The 24,510-nt window shown below is 36.5% G+C and overlaps 1 protein-coding gene across 47 annotated transcripts in view; it reads left to right on the top strand.

Moving 5' to 3' along the window:
• PTPRD (protein tyrosine phosphatase receptor type D) overlaps window positions 1-24,510 on the top strand; it is a 2,344,803-nt gene that overhangs the window by 2,109,049 nt on the left and 211,244 nt on the right. For 31 of the 47 annotated variants that reach the window (XM_037744085.1, XM_037744087.1, XM_017544042.2 and 28 more), the window contains 2 exons: window positions 22,907-23,095; window positions 24,333-24,341. In XM_037744085.1, coding sequence (XP_037600013.1) covers window positions 22,907-23,095; window positions 24,333-24,341 — 198 coding nt within the window. The remainder of the gene's footprint in view (window positions 1-22,906; window positions 23,096-24,332; window positions 24,342-24,510) is intronic. The other 16 variants (XM_037744086.1, XM_017544050.2, XM_037744092.1 and 13 more) reach the window with 1 other exon arrangement.

Below are 24,510 nucleotides of genomic sequence, written 5' to 3'. Positions count from 1 at the left end.
TGATGGACTCTGATCCTGGACCACCATACTCTTCCCACACCACAGCCTGTAAAAATGATAGAAGGCATATAAAAACACAAATACATTAGTGTTTTATGCGGTTTGCAGGCTTCAGTGTGCTTCTATATTTCTCTGACACCTCTGCAGTGCTTGGACCAACACGTCAAAATAAACAAGCATTTGTTGGACAGTGAAAGAATTCCTATCCCAAGATTAGCTTTTTTGCTTTTTAGCAGAACCATTATGAAACTGTGTTTCTGTTTATACCTAGCCATCTAAATCTGCTTCAATAGCCTGGCACTCAAAGTCCATTTCTTACCCCATTAATGTGTCACAATTGGACCTGGGATGGCCTCTTTGTCAGCCAAGCCACTTTTCTTTCCCTAGACTGATCATATATATACCTCTCTGTGTTCCCAGCACATACTACACTGCAAGTTTAAGTGCCTTGACCCAAAGGACATTTATTTGTGGCTCATTTAGAGGAAAAACAAGGACTTTTCCCCTACTTTCTACTTTCCCATACTTAAAATATTTCTATATTAAAATCCATTTCTGTGATATCAAAACATGAGAATAATTTTTTTTATTTCCAGCAATATCAGATTTATTTCTGTTCCTCAAAACGTACATTAAAATCCTCCTTGTTAACAAAGCTTTTATTTATTTTTTAAATCCTTCTTTCCCCAACTGTAATCTGTGATCTTTTTCTCTCTGAATTTTATGGGAGACTAGCCTCCCTCTTTCTTGTAGTGTAGGTGCTTTATCTCCTTAAGTAGGATAGAATTTACAGGCAAACATCAAGGTCATAGCTTATTAAAACAGGGTTATATAGGTTCTCTGAGTATAAGAGGAAGATTATGGTTAGGAAAAGAGAACATACATTTTAGAATGCCCAGTCATGTACCTGTCATAAAGGTACACTCCAGTTTCCCTCTCTCATTTCTTTCTACATCTTTCTTATTTGCGGTTGACTTGCATAGGGTGACTAGTAAATGACTGATAAATGAAGGATTGATTTAATTAATTTAGAATAGAATTAATGCATTCCGCCACTTGAATGTGCCAGAAGAAACGTTAACGCAAAGCAAATTGCTTCTAGTTTTCATGCCACGCCAGGTGACTGAGGCCCACGGTGTGAGGTCTTGTAAACTGCCTGAGGTCAGAGCAACTCTGCATAGACCATTTTCTGCTTCCATAGAGGGCTTTTTGCTCTTTGTGTTTTCCTTTTTGTTTTTCGGTAATATGTCTACAAAGGCACAGTTTAACAAAAATGGAGTCATAGCGTTTTTAAGTGGATTTGGGATCTGAGTTTAGTTGTAATCCGTAGGCTGCCATAATATACTTTGTAAAGCAGGTCACTGGTGTTTTGCAAAACTCTTGGTCATAACAAGATTAACACAGCAGCCATTCTAATGATTCTTCATATTCTCTTGTTCAGCTGAGCAGTTATTCTAGTCTTGGCCAGCTCAAGTGAGTTATACCAGCCCTCTCATGGATCTGTGGTCATGTGGCAGGTAGCTGTTGGCTGGGTAATGTGGAATGTGTCTGGGATGTGGCAGACGATTGGCTCTAGCAACAGGGGCAATTGGTCTCCGCAAGTATTGGTCACTCAGTGGCTGTCATAGGGCTCAGGAGCAGCCTCAATGCTCAGTGACTTGCTAATTATTTACTTGTGACACATTTACTAATTCCCATTGTCAAAAGCAAGCCATATAGCCAACTCAGAATTAAGTTTATGGCCATCTTCAGCTCACCACAGAGGGCAAAGAGAGGGTAGGTATTTTTGGAGTTGTATTTGGCTTCCTCTTGGCTCCATCATTGCTCATGACCACCCCAGAGAAGGGTTGTCATCCATACTTAGTCCTAGCTGTTGTGCCATCCACCTGATCTGGTCTCTGATTGGGTTTTCTGCTTGTTTGGCCTGCCTTCATCATGGGTCTTCTCCTGAGACTGTGAGAAGTCTCCTAGGGCTGCTGCTTCATCCTCTGAAGAGTACAGTGAAGGGTTGGGGGAATGCCTCTGTTCTCTTGGCATGCACCTCCCTGAAGCTTCTCTTTACAGCGCTCTGGGAGAAAAGTCGATACCAAATCCAAAAACACGTGTCCTACTCTCTCAAAAACTCTCTCATACTGGTCAGCTCTGACATAGCAAGAAAAGAAACCTGCTAATACATTCCCTTTTTGACAGGCACCCCCAAACCATACAATGATTTTTCCCAAGGAGAAAGAACCCTGCACTTTCCAAAGATGTGCTGACTTTTCCTTTTCTCAATGTTGTATGTAATTGGATTTGGGTTTGGTGAGGGTTGTGGTTATTGGTAATAGGTCATTCCTGTCTTCTCTTAGAAACCCTGCAAGTAGGTGCCTGTGACCATCATGTGGCAAAAGCATGGTGATGGTCACAGGCCCCTGCTCCAAGTCATCGATAGTTTTCTTTAAAATAAATGATGTTGGGGGCAGTATTGCCAGTAATTGTTTTCAATTTGGATCTTAGCTACAATTGAAGTACAATCTGAAAAGTTGTACTCAAACCTCAGCATAGATTATTTTATCTACACTTACTTGCTTAGTTCAACGCATGGTCCTTTCTTTAATTGGAAGAGGATGACTGGATTGTATTTCTGATTTGATCCATTCCAGGCTTGATTCTGCTGATCATATGTTGATAAAGTCTGTGCAGACTTTTTTCTAGGCAAAAAGAGGTTGCTTTGGTCCTCATAGTCAACATTTTGTGGACTTCCTTCATTATGTTTGGAAAATTGACTTATTATACCTATAAACTTTATAGAAATGTTGTTAGCAATTTCCAATTAAAACCAGTTAATGGTTCTCCTTCATGATAAATTGATTGAAAATGATCAAGGTATTTCCCAAATACACTGTAAAACTGAAGCTACTTAAAATGATTGGTACTTCAGGCTGCTAAAAAAGTGTATCACTCTTGGATCCTTGTTGTCTTGTAAAGTTAAGAGCTCTTAGTCTTTGTAAAAAAAAAAAAAAAAAAAAATGGAAAAGAGAAAGAAAAAAGACCTGCCATATACTCTCTTATCTATAATAATGAGGGTTTTGATTGTTGAAAGAGCAAAAAAAGGAGGTATGAAGCATATAGGGATGAAATTAAATAGGTTTAAATTATGAAAACTTTCATATTAAATGTCATTTAATGGAGAACAATTACATAAAGCAGAAAATGTCCTCAGTGGCTTCTGGAATTGAAAAAAAAATTTAATTACAAAATATATTCGTGCTATGGGTCATAGGGCCCAGTGCCCTCAGAGGTGAAAATCACTTAAGGAGGGGATTACCAGTAATTAGAAATGTACCCTTTCATATAATTATGAAAGAAAGATAAAATGCTCCAAGGGAATGAAATAGCTGTTGAGCAAAAATCGCCCCCAATTATAGTCTTATCATTTGGTTTCATAGGGATTTGCCATTATGGCATCATGGGAATGCCAGGAATGGAGTCTGTTCAGTCACAGTGTCAATGCAGAACTGGTATGCTGTTGTTGGTGATGAATAATTGTTATGAGAGCTATAGCATAAGCTCACTGACAAAGACAGGCCCATGGAGAGAATATTCTTTTCATACCCTGCCTTCATGCTGTTGCATTCTTATTTCTCTAAAGAGCCTGACCCAGGCCTGTACAGAAGAACAGTTAACACTGGATCTGCCTTGGGTGCTCTTGTCAGAAGTTCTCAAAGATAAAGCTGTACACGATAGGGCCAGTGGATCTTTAGGACCTCTTAGGGCTGAGCTTTTTTGCTATAAGTTACATTATACCATATTTCTAGCTTTCTCTTGGATATGAATTTAGATTTATTTAGGTGATTGAAAATCATGATCTCTTCTTTAATTTGATGCTACTCTTTCCACAGATTATGTTGGAGAATATGTGTGCATATAAGTACATATGTGTCTATTTGTGTGTATGGTAGATACATTATCCAGTAGGTCATTTTACCAACTGAGATTTTAAGGGCCTTAAAATATTTCAGGGCAACTCATTATAATAAATGATGCAGAATATAGTTCTGATTTTACTATTAATCTCATAAAATTTAGTAATAGCAGTAGCGGCAATAGTAGAGGTAATAAGAGTAAAATTTTTAAGTGTTTACTATATGACAAATCTACTTTTGAATACCATACAGCCATTAAATTATTTAATGTAATACTTCAAATTTGGGAGGTACCATATACACGTACGATACCTGTACTAATCTTAGAAACATGACGATGTTTATGCTGGAATGTGGGCCTACTTTTGAGAGCAATAATAAGTCAATAGAATACGAAAAAAATCATTTTTCCCCTAATAATGTAGATTGGGCCTTAAATTTTTCAAATTCCTGGGGAATACAATGAAAACTAAACAGCTCTTCTATTTGTTTTGTTTTGTTTTGTTTTGTTTTGTTTTCCCATCTTGAGTGATTCCCTGTTACGGCTTTTGCTTTGAGCTCAGTTCAATTTGAGTTATTCAGTGATGTTTGCATTAACATGGCACTCCTGCATTAATTTGAATCTTCTTTCAGATGCTTCATGCCAGGAACTATGTGAATGGAGATCTGAATATAGATATTCTAAATGAAAGAGCTTGAAATGGCCCCCTTTCTGTCTGATTGCATGACTTGAAGCAAGAGTTAAGAATAGTATCTTTCTTTTGTAATGATTTTTTAATAATTGGCTAAATATCCTAAGCTAACATTAGAATTATTGGGTATTTTTCCTGGATAATTTATAATTTGAATAATTTTACACTTCCTATTTACATAATTTCCCTTGAGGTTTTATATCTCAGGTTTACTTTGTTTTACTTCATCTCCCCTCTCAAAGTTGCATTATATTCTCATGTGCCCCTCCTCACAAGGCAAATATTCACACATATTTTTCTCTATGCTTAAAATCTACAATGCAAAATAATATAATTCCTCCTATCCCTTTTGGTTATTTAATAAGAATATGCAAAAAATGTTACTATGTGAAAAACATATTTGGAACATTGCAAAGCCCTTCACATGGCCCTTTCCCATACTCTTCTCACTATAAATTCTTTGCTGGGTCATATCATCCATGTGCATGATTCCAGCTGTCACTTTCATATGAAAGAAACGCAAATCTTGACCTTTCGTTGTCTCTTTCTGTGTCTTTAATATTGGTGACATCATCCCTGCCTGCAGATCTACCATCATTCATGAAGGACCTCAGAGGCTAGAAACTTGATGCTGACTTTTAGCCATTTTTCCTTAAGTAAAATGAATCCTCCCTAAAACCTGTGGAATGTTTCTCCAATATGTGTCTAACTCACCTCTTTCTCTTCCAATGATCATAATTATAATTGTATGTTATATGCACACATAGGCTTCATTATCTCACATTTAAACTAATATAGTAACTGCCTAACTGGGCTTTCTCTTTGTCCCCCATCACTGCACTCCCTTGACAGAGATTACATTTTAGATTGTGAAGATTTTTCCTTTACTTTCTTGGTTCAAAAATATCCAGCTTTGGCCGGACACAGTGGCTCACACCTGTAATCCTAGCATTTTGGGAAGATGAGGCAGGCAGATTCACTTGAGGTCAGGAGTTCGAGAACAGCCTGGCCAACCTGGTGAAACCTTGTCTCTACCAAAAATACAAAAATTAGCCAGGTGTGGTGGCACAAGCCTACAGTCCCAGCTACTTGGGAGGCTGAAGCCCAAGAACTGCTTGAGAATGAGGTTGCAGTGAGCAGAGATTGCGCCACTACGTTCCAGCCATGGTGATGGAGTGAGACCTTGTCTCAAAAAAAAAAAAAATCCAACTCCATGCATACAATCCAACAAATGAACCCCAGATTCCTTCTAGCTTCTCACAGTTGGACCCTCCCTCCCCACACCAAGTACTCTTGCCTTGTCCTTCAACAGACTTTGCACACTGTACTCCTACCCCTGTTCCCAAACAAAAACATTCAAGCAGTGGCTACGTTTTACCCTGAATACACCTCTCATTTATTTCATCTTTCCTGGACCTTAGATTATACATTTCCCTGTGCCTTGAAGGCCCTTTACTACATTTCTATCAAAATTATTTTCATGCTCTTAGACCCACCCTCTCAGATCTCCAGCAAATTCATTATTCAGCCCTGTGTTCCTTTTGGGTTTGATTCGTTCACACATTTTCTGTGTGCACATGCATGTTGTCACCTTACGTGGTACAACTTTTGAGGGACTGTTTTTGGAGCTGTCAGGTGCTGAACAATGTTTTACACAGACAAAGTGAGAGATGTTCAGATTCACTTGTTAAATTGAAAAAAAAATAGTACTGCTACTTCATGTTTATTAAATGTGTCTATAATTTTCTGCAAATAATTTAAAAAATCTGCTTTATACAAACATATATCCACACATAATTATATATGTATTTTTGTTTTGGTATTTATCTATTTTTATATTTATCAATTTTATCATGTGCTGATACTAGAATTAAAGTGACTTTTCTAAAATAGAAATAATACTCACTCTGTCTTTTTTGTTCGAGACAAGATCTCACCTTGTCACACAGGCTGGAGTGCAGTGGCGTGAACATGGCTTGCTGTAGGCTCGATCTCTTGGGCCCGAGCAATTTTCTTGCCTCGGCCCCCAGAGTAGCTGGTACTACATGCACATGCCACCATGCCTGGCTAATTTTTGTCTTTTTTGTAGAGACTGGGTTTCACCATGTTGCACAGGCTGGTCTCAACCTCCTGAGCCAAGACTGTCTGCACACCTTGGCCTCCCAAAGTGCTGGGACCACGCCTGGCCCACTCTGTCTGTTTAACCCTGTCTTTATTTCTTTCTTCCTTTATTTTTTCCTTTAAATTGGTGTTTACTAAATCAAGTTTTGTATACCCTTTCTGATAAGCTCACTTTAATAAGTATTGTTTTTGGTTTATAACTGCAGGTAACTTTAAGATTTCTCAGACTGCTATGGGAAATGTGGATTCATTTGGACATGTACTGACATCTTTTAGATCATGACTTTTGTACATTATATATTTTTAAAAGGCTGTGTCTACAGTATGTATGCCTGTGTTATACATAGGCATACATACATTATAACTTTGTTTCAAAGAGAAGAATTTATGGAGGAATGTTTCACATAGCAAGATAAAATGGTATGACGTGGAGCAGGAAAAGATTGTAGTGAGGTTAATGTTAGTACAGTTGGAACTTGCATACCCTCCATGTCATGGGCTTCTGTGCCTTTGTGAAATAAACCTCAGTTTTAGCTCCAAATCTCCTAACAGCTCTACAAGTGAGAAAGAGGGAACTTATGACACAGATGCACCATGTCCGTAATGTAAAAGATCAGTTCTTCAGGAAAATCGTAATATAGCCAGGCGTGGTGGCTCACTCCTGTAATCCCAGCGCTTTGGGAGGTTGGAGGCAGGCAGATCACTTGAGGTCAGGAGTTCAAGACCAGCCTGTCCAACATGCTGAAACACCGTCTCTACTAAAAATGGAAAAAATTACCCAGCATAATAGCAGGCGCCTGTAATCTCAGCTACTAGGGAGACTGAGACAGGAAAGTCTCTTGAACCTGGGAGGCAAACGTTGCAGTGGGCCAAGACTGTGCCACTGCACTCCAGCCTGGGCGACAGAGCGAGACTCTGTCTCAAAAAACAAAAAAAAAAGAAAAAGAAAAAAGAAAAACCATAATATTTCCCTGAAACCAGGGGAAGAGTTTTCTCCCATAGTTCTTGAGAATGAGGATATAGTTAAATAGTAAAGACTATACTCTGCATCATAGGTATGTTCAACTTTCAACATTACAGAATAGTTTCTTAGTTAAGTCCCTCAGGTTACCCTGTCGAATTGTAATAAAATGCATGTCAGTTTAATCTTTTCTTCAGCAGATGAGAGAAAACAGTCCTGGTATCTAGCTCTCTCATCCTTTAGCTAACTAAAAACAGTTTTTATATTATGTGGAGGAGTAGATGAAATTGCATAATCTCAGCTAATTCTCCAGAAATACTGCTCCTCTGGCCAAGTTGTTTTGACCATCATTTTAAGGTTGAGATCCTTGATAAGTACAGATTAAAGCAACACTCTGTGGTGGGTTAAGTGAAGTGTCTCGGATGTTATCACTGATCTGTGTTAAGGCTAAATAGGTACATTTTCTTATGAAAACTAAAGAGGTTAGTAATATTATGAGCTTGGATAGACTAAATACATTATAAAATGAGGTGTACAAAGTGAGCACTTACAATTTTAGCTGGAGTTTGTATAAAATATGTTGAATTTCTTCATGAACAGACTTAATGGGAAGTTAAGGAACAAACAATTTATAGCATAAAGTATGGCTAAAATAATTCAAATTTGAAAAACTATTAAGAAATTATAAAAAAAGTATCCATGTATTCATTCAACTTAAGGCTAAAAGGCCTCTTTTAAACACCATTTGAACATTTAATGGTGATCAATCAGTATAAATATATACACTTTAATAACTGGACCAGATAATGTCTCTGTAGACTCAGTTATTGAAATCAAACACTTCAGAATATTTACCAAAGAGCATGACTTTGACTGCTGATCTGCATAGTCCTTACCTTCTGAAAAGCACCATGCTGAAATCTATGAGAGTTGAATCTGTTCTAGGAAATGTTATACATTTTATCAAGATGACATAGTTTTCCTCAGAACTACCCCATGTCCTACAATTGATAAATAGTTCTGAAGAGAAATTTTCCATCTGATCTGCTTTTTAGAAGAATAGTCCAGAAAACAGCTTTTCTCACAGACTTAGGCATCCTGGAGTCCAGGTACCCCTGATTAACTCTGCTACAGGTTACATTTGGGATCACAAAAAACCGAATGATCAGAAATGTGTCCCTGTGTATTTGACCAAACAATATTATCTTTGTCAAGGATGAAATATATGTGTTAAAACAAATAATATCTGTACTGTCAGGAAATAAATTCAAATTTCAAGAAAAATTATTTCTGGAGAGCGAAAGAGGTGAGAATAGAGCAATGCAGTGTTCGTTATATCCACCGCTAGCTGCATTTTTTCCTCACAACTGAGATAAACATTTACAAACTACGATTGTCCATGCTAGAATATTTTTAAATCTCGATCATATTAAGAAGCACCAGGAAAGCGAACATCTCGGGAAGTTTTGTTCTGAAACCCTGCTCATCATATTTTAGGAAAGTGGATTAAGCTTCGAAGGAAAGGACATAAAAAAAGTGCCCCTGAAAATTAAAAAAAAAAAGACTGGCTTTAGTATGACCCAGCCGTTACTGTCAAAGGATTACATCTGTGAGAATTCAAACAACTATGTACAGACTGGTGCAAAAGCAACTGCTCTTTTACCATTGAAAGTAGTTACGACCAGTTGCAGTGGCTCATGCCTGTAATCCCAGCACTTTGGGAGGCCGATACAGGTGGATCACTGAAGGTCGAGAGTTTGAGATCAGCTTGGTGAAACCCCATCTCTACTAAAAATACAAAAATTAGCCAGACATGGTGGCGGGCCCCTGTAATTCCAGCTACTCAGGAGGCTGTCAAGAGGATTCCTGAAACCTGGGAGGCAGAGGTTGCAGTGAACCGAGATCACACCCCGGCACTTCAACCTGGGGAACAGAGCGAGATTTGTGTGAAAAAAATACATATATATATTTTTTCCTGCAAGGTAATTCCTGGTCATGTCAATGGCAAAAGCAACTGCTGTTTTACCTTTGAAAGTAATGGTGACTGGGCATGGTGGCTCACACCTGTAATCCCAGCACTTTGGGAGGCCGATACAGGTGGATCGCTGGAGGTGGGGATTTCAAGATCGCTTGGGAGGCTGAAGCAGGAGAATTGCTTGAATCTGGGAGATGGAAGTTGCAGTGAGCCAATATCGCACCACTGCGCTGTAGTCTGGGCAACAAAGCAGGACCCTGTCTCATCTTAAAAAAAAAAAAAAAAAGTAATGGCAAAACCTCAATTACTTCTGTACGAACCTAATCCGTGTAATATATTCCGTAGGTTCCCAGCAAAAAGAAGCCTATGAGCATTCAACCTCCAAAAACCAGTACTGTAGTGGGCTATGATACCCATTAGAATAAAACTAAATTGAAAATGCCTTTTTCTCACTGCATAAACATTCTTGAATATGTTTTATCTTCCTCTGAGTTAATTCCTGAAAAATGATAACATGTGCCCATGTAACTATAATTTGCCCACAAAACCTGTCGTGTACAATTTACAAAGTTATATTGCATAGTATTTTATCTTTAGAACAACAAACACTTAAATAGCATTAGTTATATTAGGGATCAGTGGCTGAAATACATGTTCTTCCTTCCCTTAGTGAATGCACACACATTATTTACTCAGCAGCCTCAGAGCCATCATCGCTGAGCAATTGAAGGGGCATTAATTTTGTGGTAAACATCAAAACCATCACTCGTAGCTGTGAGGGGAGTAGTGGGATATGTCGCCTTGCTGTGTCAGTGGATTCAAGGCTGAGATAACTTTTTTCCTTGTCAGTTTGCTGTCACTTTGTTAAGAATTAGAGATTGTATGTTTCCTAAATTTATAACAATATGTCAGTCTATTACAATTAAATGAAAATGAACAACTCTGGGTTGTTTTCAATATGTAAGAAAAAGGTTTTATTACATGGCTTCTGAGTATCATGTTATCATTGGAAACTTGTATCTATTTAATTGGCGTGTCATATATTAAAAGGTGACAGCCATGAGTTATTTATAAGGAGATTCTTAATTCCATGTCTTCATAGGAACACAACTCAAATTATTCTTCCCTTTATTGAGGAGACCATTGACTGTCATACTCTAATATTTTGTGAGTTTCTTTTCTGGCCAGAGAGAAACTACCCTGGCATGCTCAGCGGTCTTCAAATTGCAGGAATTGAGCTATTAGTGGAGGAAATTGATGCAAATCCATGCGTATTTGCAACCCATTCTAGACTGGCTCCCAGGGAACTTCTGGCACATCTGTAGTGAGATTGCTGAGCTCAGGTGTGTAGGCTAAAGCAGACATCTCTTGCCTTCATCCTGAGACAAGGCAGATAAGGAGGTGAATGGCTTACAGTACCAGTCCCTTTTGCCAATTCCTGAAGGTAAAGGTGGATCAGTGCTCAACTGACAGATACTTGCTTTGTACTGAGTGCTGTGCTCCATCCAGAGGCAACTGTATTGCGGAGAGTCCTTCATGGAGGCACACTGTGTGTGTCATGAGTGCCTCAAATGCATGACATTGTTTGCCAAGGGAAGACATGACTGAAAACATATGCAAACAATCATAAAATTTTGCAAAGCCATCCCTGGTAATTTTCCTTCATTCCTCGTCTTCAAAATATTACCAACCCATGTAAAATTGACATTCAAATTATTCTGAACTTATTCCACTCCTCCCTATCTCCCTGCTACTTTCAGACGCAAGTTTATCTTGCCACTGGGCTATCTACCATCCTAAATAACATGCCTACATTACTTTATTTTTATTTTTTGCTTTTTCCCAGTGCATTTTTCATACTGCAGTTAAAAAGACATTTCTTTATATGCCAATTTTGTGATAAGCGTCATACCCTCCCAGTACACATGCCTGCAAGCACTAAACTGCCCACACGATTGTATCTACCTTTAAAACTTTTCTTTCCTTTCATTTGCTTTTAGGAAAAAGATCACAATCCTTTATGTATGCCCTCAGGTTTTGCCTGAAACCCTTTTTCTAATTTGCTGCGTTTAATCTACTGTTGAAGAAGAAAAAGTCAAGGCTTTAGAATTTATGTGAATGCTTGACGATCTCCTCTATTTGCAAAAGATAAAGGATTTTATTAATATGCCTTTTGGTAGTGGTTTTGGCCATTTTTTGGTAGTTTTTCCTTGTGTTAGGTTGTTTTCCAGATGTCTGACCGCCTGTTGAGTAGCTTCTTAATATTTTTGACATTTCAAAGCATAGTGAATAGATTTCTATCCTGTGTTTGTTTTCATATATGATATTCTTTTGATAAAGAGAGAGGAAAGTTCAAAAATTATGAAAAGAAACAAATCATAGTTATAAACTTCTTTGGGCAGTATCATACATTGATAGTCCTGTGTTTTAAAAGATTTTGAAGAAAAACATACATTGACACACACACACAGAGAGAGAGAGAGAGAGAGAGAGAGAGAGAGAGAGAAAGCCCGGACGCAGTGGCACTTGCTAGGAATTCCAACACTGGAAGGCCAAGGTGGAAGGATCTCTGCAGCCCAGGAGGAGTTTGAGACCAGCCTTGGGAACACAGCAAAAACCCGTCTCTACAAAAAGAAAAAAAAGATGGGTAGAATGGTGTGTGCCTGTGGTCCTAGATGTGCCAGAGTTGAGGCAGGAGTGTCACTTGAACTCAGGAGTTTGAGACTAGCCTGGGCAACTTAGTGAGACTCATCTCTATGAAAAGTAAAAAGAACTTAGCCAGGTCTGGTGGCACATGCCTGTAGTCACAGCTACTCTGGAGGCTGAGGTGGAAGGATCACTTGAGCCTGGGAGGTCAGTGCTGCAGTGAGCTATAATTGTACCATTGAAGTCCAGCCTGGGTAACAGAGCGAGACCCTGTCTATAAAAAACAAAAAAATACTAGTTCCATTTGGTTATTCTTTGGTGTTAAATTCAGGCTGAATTTTGCCATATAGATAGAAAATTATTTGTGTTTATGGGAAATGTTTTCCCATAGATCTGTAATACAGTCTGAGACATATCAGTTATCTTTTAAGTGCTTATTCATGTGTTCCTAGAGTTTTAATTTTTTCAGTGAAACATTTTATATATGATGTTTTGTACTCTAAGATTTGATCTTTTTGTATTTCAAGATACCCTCTAAAGAAAACTGCCATTACCTTTGTTTTCAGAATCAATTTTGCCCCTTCAGATAAAACAAATACCGACCACAGTTTGCCTTTGAAACTCTAAAAACTGTTACTGAATGTGGCAAAATAGTGAAATGCTTTTATTCAGAAAGATTATTTATACATACCTGACTCACTTTATATTGTCCCTCTGGCTCCCATTCCGTTACATTATTAAAGACGGGGGGATCACAAGCATTTTCTTTAATGTGTCTTGTTCCAGGAGGCAGGAACTGTGATGAGCTGAGGGAAAGGTGGGTTGTTTCTAAAATTGTTGAAAGTTTGGCTTAAAAAAGTAACATTTGGATTTCTGAAGCTATTCTCGGCCTTAAATCAAGTTAATTATGTTTTAATTGGGAGGAAAATCCTCAAAAAGTCAGCCTTCTGTCTTAAACTTTTATCAGACTTTATCATTTCTGTAAATAAAAATAAACATGCATTATGTTGTTAGAATATTGATTTATCACATTTTCATGAGCTTGCACTTTACTCTTTAGTTATCACTCAATTTTGTTCATTGTTTACTGTCATTAAATACTTGTTTTAGTTTTATAGGAATTTACATTTTTTCAGAGCTAACTTTTTCTAATATTGTCATCATTTGTGTAAAATTGGTAGTAACATTTGGAATGTCATTTAAACAGTCATGGTGTCCAAGAGGGCCTCAAATACAGTTTGTATTTAAGAATGTTTGTCACAGTTGGGAAAACAGTGCTGGAGTATATCTAGCTACCCAGAAGCTTTGGGGATAAGTCTGTGTATTTTTGATAATATGAATTAATTATAACAGTTTACTTCTACATAATTTAAAATCTTGAATTGATCCTAATCTTAAAGAAAAGTGGAAACTACAGTGCAAATAACTTATTATTCTTGAACTATTTGAAAGTTAATTGCTTACCTGAAGCTTTGCGTATAATTCTCAAATACTCAGATTTATACAAACAAGGCATTCTCCTACCTAACTACAACAGAAGTCTCAAAATCAGGAAGTAAACACTGATGCATCATAACAGTTTAATTCTTAGACCCCACTCACTTTGGATCACATTTGGCCAGTTACTTTTATTTGGGTTTCACCAATTATCCCTATTCAAGTTTTTCTAATTTTCCACAGAGGCTCCAGTTCAGAATTATGTTTTGTACTTGTCAACCTGGAAGGGTTCCTCGGTCTTTCTTTGACATTTCTGACCATGATAGTTTTGAAGATAACAAGGCTGTTACTTAACAACATATTCTTGTTTGGGTTTTGCTGATGTTTACCGGTAGTCATATTTAGGTTTGGACTCTTTTCTAGAAATATTATGGAAGTGATGCTATGTTTTTCTCACCACATGAGTTTGATTTATCCCATTACTGATGTCATTAACCTTGATTTTTTTTAAATCAAGGTTGTTTCTGTGAGCCTTTTCCATTGCAAAGTTACTAATTTTTCCTTATATATTTTATTATTTTAAAAATCATTAAATTTTTTTCAATTAAAAAATTGAAAATTAGATGTTTTTCTTCTAATGGCATTTTTAGGATTACTACAGTGCTTAGAATACAGCAAAATCATGTAAATGGGGGCATTCTTTTTTTAATGAGTATCATTGGCATCAGCAGCAGCATAAGGAGCATCATTTTTGGTTTCTAATTGCATACTGCAAAATTAGGAGATGCTTAAGAATTTCCCCATCATTTAATCTCTCATGGAGTACTTTATTTATATTTAATAAATTTATATAGGGAGTTTCTCTGATACTATTTCTCCTGAAACTTACTATACTGAGTTATTTATATTAGTATGGATGCATGTCTTTATTTTATTCAGTGTGTTATAATTTGTTAATATTGTCTTTTTTAATTTTGATGTTCAAGTTCTCCCCTGTTTGGTCAGTAAGAGCCCCTTTAAGCTGACTTCTGTGTACATTTAGTATATACCTTTCATTCTTTGAGCATTTTCTCATACAGCAAGATAATTCCAGATATGTCTCATTGTTTCCTTGTCCCAGTCCTAACTGGAATAAGTGATTTCTCTAAGGAGTTTTCTGAAGGGAAACTTTCTGAAAGGAAAGTGTTTCCTTTTACTGGAGAATGATACTTAGAAACCAAGATATGGACACAAGGTATTACCATTGCTGTTGGGTATTACTGCTCCAGCCTGTCTTGGCTCAGCTAGGGAAGAAGTGTTTGGTAAGTTTATATAAAGAATGTATGTTTGTGTATGCATACTCATTTACATATCTCAGATATATATATATATTTATTTATTTATCTGTCTATATATTTAAACTATATAATATAGTATATGTGTACATTTATATACACACACACACACGTATATATTTAAAACTAGGTGTTCATGTCAGTACGTTAGTTCCAGTCCAACACTACACAATTCATTGTGTTTTTTTTTAATATATATTTGATGGCTTAGAAAATTTATTCATGTATGCTTAAATTTACCACAATACAGTGAAGCAACCACATTAAATGTTTTTTGTAGTCTCATTTGATTAAGCTTGTTGGTTTGTAACTGTTTACAAAGCTAACAAATAATGGAGGCAGGACCCAAACAAAATTCTCTATGTTTACTATTTTTGTCTTTGTGGCTCTTTTTCTGAAAAAACAAGAATCAAAATATTATTTTCTAAAGCTAATAAAATTCATTGTATGATTTAAATATGAATTTCTGTAAAGTGGTTATTTGAATATTCAAAGTAAGGTGAATATTTGGATGGATGTAAAGGGTGACTATAATGACACCTGCTTGTTGCTAAATATAAATTAATAGGGAATAATGAGATTTGTGAAAGTGGATGGATATTGGATTTTATGTTAATGAGATTTGCATCCCAAAGAAGGGAATAAATGTGTTTCCCTGATTCCTAAGTATTTACTTAAACATTCAGGTATTAATAGTGTTGCTAGGTAGGAGGAGAAGGTACTTCTTTTTTTCTCAATGAATTTATTTGATTATGAATCACAGAAAGGATAATAATTTGGTAAGGCCAAGCACTAATAACAGTATGCCTTAACTTACTTAATGCAGTGTAAAATTGTAGCTACCACATTCAGACAAATGATGATTAAATCGAACTGAGGTTTATGTTCTGCTGTGTAGACATTACTTTGTAATTTGTAGGATAATTGCATACATTGCTTCTAAACAGTTTGTTTTATTCTCTGCCAGGAGAACCTTGCAAACTCCTCAAAATGTGAGGTTTAGTTCATAAAACAGAGCTTTGCTCTGTAATGCTCTATGGGTAGCTGGTTGGTATGCTGAATATTTAGTAGCTCCTAATGAAGCTCTTAGCTTATCAGTGTCCAATTTTCTATTCTTATGTGCCATAATTCTATGAGAAATCTTTTGAGACTCTTGTATCCAGTGATTGCCTTTAAGAGATACCTAAATCTACTCTAAAATAAAAGCTTAGCTGATTGATTTATAGCTGTATTAAGACAAGTATACTATTTGTACGTAATAACTTGCAAAGAGGACCTCGGAAAAAAAATTATGTATCTTGTTCATAATTACATTTTTGGGGACGTATATATTCCATATGGAATGTCATTTATTAACTGGCAGTTTTTTCTTGCTTTATATAGTCTCTTTCTGGCTGGAATAGCATTTGATTTATAATTAGGAACTATTTTATTCATATTTTTTTTCAATTTTATTCATATGCATATCATTTTGATAATGGCCCAGGAGCCCAACTTTGCTAGAAAACATTGATTTAGCTTTTGTTTCTTTGCTCTTTATTTTTGTGTTTTCAGTCCCTTATTCAGTTCACTTATGGGAAGATTGACTTTGAATAATAATGGTCATGATGTCGACATAATACAAATTATATGCTGCTGCCATCTGGAATAGTGAACATAAAAGCTTTATTTACACTGTTTCCTTTAAGAAAAGAATGTTTTTTTCTTCTTTTTCAGGGAGTGTATTCTGGAAAGTAAATAGTGTTTCTTGTTTGTAGCCTGATACTGTGATTCAATTTGAAATATAATGACTTGAAAACTCATTGTTTGACAAATTAGCAAATACAACAATGATAATCTTCTGTCTTCCAGCCTCTGAGAAACTGATCTGTCTCCTTGTCCAGACAAAGCTTTGGAGTAGTCATTATTAGTGCCATGTAACAGAAGTGGGACCTTGTGGCCCAAAGTCATAGGGTAGATATGTTAAGTCTACTTGTATCTGCTTTCCTGGTACCTGTGCATGGCAGAAGGCCTGCCATTCATAGCCCTTCCTAGGCAATTAGATAGAAATTACACAAGGGCTTAAAGGTGTAGGCACAGTACTGAATCTGAGCTCTCTAGGGAAATCACTTGACATTTATCTGCCTTTTCACACTCTTCCATTTCTCATCTACCTTGTACTGACTAACAGATATGGCAGAGTTCTGTCTCTATAGAACTAATCATAAGTGAATGAGAAGCCAACATATACATATGTATGTATATAGACACGCACACATATATATACATATATACACATATGTGTATGTGTGTGTGTATATATATATATATATGTATATGTGTATGTATATATATATATGTGGATTTTTAAAATGTCAATCTATTTTTTAAGTATCATTACATCTCATGGAACTTTAGTATCTAGTCCATGCTGCTGAAAAAACTAAAAGATGACCAAGTATTCAAACATTTTGTTGTGCCATTCATTGTGAATTGACTCTGATTAAGAGTTTAATCACTACATGATGAGTATTTATTTGAAGAGTAGCAATTTTAATAGAGGAAACATGACACAATGAAAATACACCAAATCTAGAACTAAAAAACTTTCTTTAATTTTTTTTTTTTTTTTTTTTTTTTTTTTTTTTTTACTGTTTGTGGGATATGAAACAGATAACAATATTACTGAGTCTTTGTTTTATAGGCAAAAAAAATGATAATGGTATCACCCTTATTCAAGGAACTCTAATAAGGCTCAAATATTTATGTTTTAGAGATACGGGCCACTATAGCACTTTGTAGTATATAAAATGTTAAATTTGTCTTATATGATGCTCTTACTAAATCTCATTCTGTTAAAGGTGGGATTTAGTAAGAATATCATATTAGACAAATCTTGTTGAGAGATTTTCCCTCTCCAGAGCTGAACTATTAATGGGGCTATTAGAACTAGCCCAGGGGTACTTTGTACAGAGGTGTTCCTTGATTTATATTATTTTGCCCAAACAGGTATTTTCTGAATGTTTAACTTTTGAAAGGAAAAACCAAAACTCTGACTTCTTGACATCATCTTTTAAAAATAACATTTTCTTTAAGAAAGCCATATAGGTTTCTTAACATGACCCACTCCCCAATGAGGAATGTTTAATTCCCCTTCCCTGAATCATTAAAAGAAAAATGCCTGCCATGATATAGGGAAAAACAGTTGGTTTCAGTGTTTTCAGTAATTCATAACAAACTTTGACAGCCCAAATATTTAAATATTTTTAAAATTTATTTTTAGGAATGAATCATCTGAAAATACGGATTTTCTTTATTTATACTGTTGATTAATCAAAGAGCCAAAAAATCTTGTTCAAAGGGAAAAGAGGGCATTTATTAGCTTGGAAGAGGTTGGGATTTTTCCAAGGATCATGGCAAACATACTTTATTGAAAACTTCTTTAAATCAGTTGGGATTAGAGTCAAAGGACTAGCCTGGTTGAATTTATGCAGCAAGAGCCCTAGCAAGATTAGGCAAGAAGAGCTACTTAGGACCACCTCGAAAGGAGTTTGTAGCCTTAGCAGGGAATTTAGAATTTCCTGGCTTCCTTTCAAAGAAGAGATTCAGTGTTTGTGCAAGTGGAGTGAAAGAAAGAGCATCATCAATATTGTTTACGCATGAACAATGAAAATGGTTTAACTGAGCAAATTATGCAAAACCTATTACTTGATCATTCACAGATACATAAGGCATGACTACCTACAAAACAATGTCAGACTATTTTCCTCATAGATAGATTCCTTTCAAGTCCTGGGCAGGTCAGAGTTGTTCAAAAGTTCTACAACAATGGGAAGTTAACTGGAAAATGCCCACATTTGTTTTTCTGTTTCCTTAATGGAACTGAAAATTTCATATCGGCATATTTCATTAAAACACCAACAGATTCAAAGAATGTGCTATATTTCCCAGTCTATTATAGCTGCCATTCCAAACAAAATATGTATGACTCTGTGATTCACCAAGCGGAAGTATATAGTAATTTGCCCCTTAATGGCCTCTCAAAATGACAGACCAAATGGCTTTGTGAAGGTCAAGTCTGATTTAAACTGTTGATGAATTAGTAGCTAATTCTGCATGATTGAATATTAATATGGAACAGTGATAAGGCACTTTAAAGCTTAATGAGCACATTAATGAATAGGACAAAATGTTTTTCTTTTCACCTCATGTAAAAGTTTAAAGCTACTAGCATATTGACAGATTGTTAATTTTTGCTAGCTGCTTTTTCCTGAGAAAGTTTGTGTGGTTAAGATATTAAAGATATTGATTGGATTCCCAAGTTCCTGGCACCACACATTTGAGGAGCTGTCAAAATTGATGTTATCAAATGGCTGAGGCAGTTTTATATAAATCACTAATAAATGTAGAAGGTAAAGAAAAAAGCAATTAACATTTTCTAAACTACACCCACTGAGATAAGCATTCCAATTAGAAATTTCATTATTTCTACCGTTTGTTTTATGTCGAATACTGAGTTTTATTGCCAAATACCTGACGGTCAAATTGGAAACAAGCCACAACTGTCAATGTGTAATGGCTCTGGCTATTTGAATCTGTTACATTGTGATGTTTCTCATGAAAATTTAATGAAGAAAGTGCATTCAAAGAGATTCTGTGCAAAAGGAGGATGGATAGAATTTAATTACCCTTATTAAAAATAAGAAAGGAATGCTCTTTACATTCTCTGTCCCATTAGTATGCAAGAAGGATTATCTTTATTGTGCACTCGTGTATATGAAAAGGGGGCTCTGGAGTGTTCTTTATGAGCCAAGAAGGGAAAGAAAGGTCATGCAAATGTATTAGACTGATTTTCAGGAGGGCACAAGTCAATTTTGTCAGCTATCCCCAAGGTGAGGACTTCATTTCTTATAAATGGTTATTAAATCTAGATTTCTTTGGTAAGAGCCTTTAATAAGTGACTCAACAATCTTAAGCCTTTGGCACTTGCCACTGATCAGCACTGAATATTGGCTCAGTTGTTCTGAGAGATGAACTTATAGAAGAAAACTAATTACTAGCAGAGCAATATTTATGCGGGGAAATGTAACTAGCACTTAAACACCGTGGGAGAGATACAGTGTCCTAGGACATACAGAAACCACCCACGAATCCCGAGGTGATTTTTGATTAACCTAAGTTGGTTGTTTTAAAAATGGAACCTAACAACAACAAAATCTAAGAGCTTTTTCAGAAACTCATTTCTATGTAGGCAGTATAGTTGACTTTGGAGCACTTGAGGTAAATTACTTTTATCCTTTGAAGTACTTTGTGTCAATAGCTGCCAAGTGAGGTATTTAATAATATAATGTGTGTGGTATAGCAGCTATTGATCTTTCTGCTCTTTTTTCTCCCCAGACAACATCAGAACTATGTTGTAGATGTAAATATATTGGCAAAACCTTTAAAGACATAAACAACATCCTGATGAAATACAAGTGGAATAGATTATTAAAACCGGCATAGCCTAATTTGCATCCCACTTTTAATTTTTAACTTTCTCTTGGAGCCTTGAAAAATCATCTTGAAATTCAGTTTTTAACTACTGTTTGTGACACACGTCCACTGTAGACTTCTGCTTGGCTAATGATATGTAAACATTCACAAAAGCAATGTATTACTGCTTCCACAACAAAGCCATGTCTTCCAACTTAAGTAAAATTTAGCTAATTGCAGTAAATTATTTGTATAAATGTCTTTAGTACCCAGCCATAACTACCTGGTCTCATAGGACAGTATTCTGTCATGAATCAGGTGTTAAATCAAACTTGGCTCAGCTTCTTTTGGCCCTTCACAGACTATGTTAGTAAAAGATACAGACCCTCTGTCCTGCCCAGCGGGAGAGCCAGAGTCTACACTTTTCCTTAATAGTCCATCAGTTTTATTCCACAATAACCATACCTGTTGTTCACTGAACTTTTTCTTTCTTGGGAGCTTTAATCTTTGGTGGCATCTTATATTCTTTCACCATTCGCATTCAAAATCTCTCTGGGTTCTTAACTATTCCTTTGGTTGCCTCTCTACCAGAAGTTCTGCATAGAAGGAGATTTTTGTTTTTAATAGTCTCCGAGATATATTTATACTTAAGCTTGGGAATGACTGGAGTTTATCTTAAAACCTGGAAACTCAGGCTAGTATGATGGCAAGGGGACAGAATACAGATGAGTCCTGCAGGAACTCCTGGTGTGGAGGGATAAACGCGTGAGTTAATAAGTACGAGACGGTGGATTTGGGTAGCTGCTGCTGTGGTAGCTCTGAGGAGGAAAGGTGAAATGAGTTTGAGAGAATTTGGAAAAGATTTACAAGGAAGGTGACTTTGGCTTCGTGGCTTCCTAGAGGCACAGAATACAACAGACATGATTTGTCTGGGAAGTGGTGAGAATTTCAATGTAAGCACAGGGAAAAGTTCCTATGAGAGAGGTGATCTCTAAGAGGCTGAGAAAAATGAGACCTGACTGAAAAGGACTTTGCTAGCCAGGTTTAGGAGACCGAGTTTACCCCTCGGCTTCAGAGGGAGAGAGGTGGAGAACACATGCTGTTGACTGAGAACACAGTGCAGGCGTCAAAATGGAGCTTCTTCATTAGAAATTGTAACATAACCTCGGTAAGATTCACGATCAACTGTGGATTCATGGATTATACTGGAGCTTGTAGGAAGCATCCAAGGAGAAGCAGTATGCCAGATCTAATGATTTAAATGTTTTGCTCACTGGTGTTTATGCTTTTGAGTAAATACAGAATTGGTGGCTTATGAAAATTTATCAGTGGTCATAAGGGAATATTGATTAAATCAATGCCAGACTCAATGGAAAGTAAAAATGTTTCATGATCTTCAAACAAATGGCCATGTTCTAATTTGGATAATTGCCACACATCTCACTAAAATTCCTTCAATGCCTAGATAGAACATACTTTTCTAATCCTGGCTAGAAGAGCTGGCAATGTCAGTTATCCGTGTGGGGCATGATTGTGGGATTTAAGTGGACTTTAATTTCTTAATAGCGGGGATCTGGAACAGTTTCAATGTGGGCAGCAAGAAGTGAACTTTGGATGAGTTGGAGATTCAAATTTAGGGAATTAAAGTTTTTAATTACTGAAAATGGTGCAGGTCTTTGGGATGGAGGAAAGCATTCTCTTTTCCCTGTAAGGAACACGTGCTTTTGTGCCATTAATATGGAATAGTGCTTTTGCTCTTCTTTTGTAAAGCATCCTCAAACAATTTTCTGGTTAATTGAAACTCCTTACAAAGTAATCAATTTGGGTTGAACCTTATGCTTGTGTGGAAAAACATGGAGTTATAAGAAAAATATATCAGCTTCTAAACAGATAGCTTGACCATCTTCTGCTTGTTCCCCATGTGCTCTCCAAGCTGGCACTGCTGGCTTCCATGCTGCTCTCTCAGCGAAACCTTTCAGCCTATACTTGTGACATTCCTGAATCTTTCTAAAATCTCCTGCTCCCTTTTTTGTGACGTGGCCGATTTTGCTCTTTCCTAAATGCCAATTTTAAATCAGATCTTCTTCTGGGTACTCACGGATCTCAGGCACAAATGCTGTGATTCTTTCTCCCTCTTTGCTGTTGAAAAACTCGCTGCAACCCCTCATCATAGCCAGCCCCTTCTGAGCTCCGTGTTAGTATATTGGCCTCTTATGTAGACTGTGACAGCATTGTGACTGTGTTCTAATTCATTAGTGCCTGGTTTGTGTTAAGTTCTCAAGCAAGCGCTGAATAAGGTAAAGAGAGAGATTTCTGGACAGCCTTGAATTTGGGGCATCTGACTTACTAACTGAATGTTTCTATCGCCTTTTGTTTTGCAGAAGATCAGATTCCCAGGGGCTTCCCTACCATTGACATGGGCCCACAGTTGAAGGTGGTTGAACGTACGCGCACGGCCACCATGCTTTGTGCAGCCAGTGGCAATCCGGATCCAGAAATCACTTGGTTTAAAGATTTCTTACCCGTGGACACAAGCAACAACAATGGTCGTATTAAGCAGTTACGATCAGGTAGGGTCTTGTTACTGTTTCTACTAACTCCTAGATAACTTTTTAAAAAATTTTTCTCTCTCTTTATTTTTATTTTTAATTTTATTTATTTTTAATTTCTAGGTACTGATTTTTCTCCCTCTTCTCTTTCTCTGTTACTTAATGGGTGGTCCATGTTTGTGATGTCATAGACTGTTTCAGAGTCTGTCTTTCTCCTTTTTCTGTGTGTTTTGCAGCTTCTGTTTAATCCACATTGCTCACTGCTGTGACTGTATTTTTGATAATTTTTTAAGTTACTGCTTTTTTGCAGTATTTGATGAATCCATTTTCTCCTCTTTCTTTCTTCTTTCTCTGCTTTCTTTTGAAACAAATTTATTTCAACATTGGACTTCATTCAGAACTTGCAAGGAGTTCCAATGGTTGTATCCATTAGAAAACAAAATATTCATATTAAACACTAAATGATTCAATTTTATTTAAGTATGTTTTCTGCTGTCTTTTCTACCTTTGAACTCATCAAAGTACCAAAGTTTAGTAAGCCTGGGCACATCTGCTTTCTTGTCACTAATACATAAAACATAGAAATGTTATGTCATGAGTAATCAGATGTATTTTTTAAAAAGTCTTAAATACCAGTGAAAGGAGGGGATTTTTATCAATACTCTGATAATATCATTGTGAGTGGACATTTTCTACACCTTAGCCACAGTAGTGTGCGCCCACACTCAAGGTTTTTGAACCCTCCAGTGACTGGATCTACAGAAGCCTGCTTTTGGTGTAGACTCCAGCTTTTGCTGTTTTCTCTCTCTCTTTGCCCTTTTCTCCTTTTCCCATTCCCATCCCAAGTTGATGCCTTTGCTCTCTTAGATTAAAAGTAGAGATAATTCTAAATTTCTTAAGCTTTAGAGCCTGTCCCTAGGCAACGTCACAGGGACATATACTAATAAGCTGTTTACTTTGACATTGGTAGTAATATTGATATAGAATTCTAAGTTGTTTAACTGCCTGTCTTCCCAGAATTCTCAGCTTTTGACCTGTCCTGTGATGTTAAAGCGTCTTGTTAACTGCCTCTTTTGCTTGTTGTCAGCAGAATTGTGTAGATTAGCATTCTGTTATTGTAAATGAAGAATTAATTATTCACATGTAACATAGATGATTTAGTATATAAAGCTTTAACTCTGAAAAATTTGTACCAAATTATAAGGAATATAATAATATTTTTATGCTGTCTTTCTTCTCTCCGTATTTAAATCTCCAGAATCTATTGGTAAGTGCTTAGTTCTGAAGCGCACTTCAACCCCACTAATTTCCATATCCAGAATATTATTATTAATAATAAAATGCATGGCATGCATTTTACTAACTGTCAGTGTAGACACCAGACCTCTGTAGTGGCGCCCACACACGCCTCCACAGAACTGTTATCGTGAGAACAC

This window comes from Cebus imitator, unplaced genomic scaffold (assembly GCF_001604975.1).
Source record: "Cebus imitator isolate Cc_AM_T3 unplaced genomic scaffold, Cebus_imitator-1.0 Scaffold164, whole genome shotgun sequence".
In the NCBI taxonomy this organism is placed as follows: Eukaryota; Metazoa; Chordata; class Mammalia; order Primates; family Cebidae; genus Cebus; species Cebus imitator.
The sequence above is the reverse complement of the archived record's forward strand: the minus strand, read 5'-3'. Positions and strand labels throughout refer to the sequence as shown.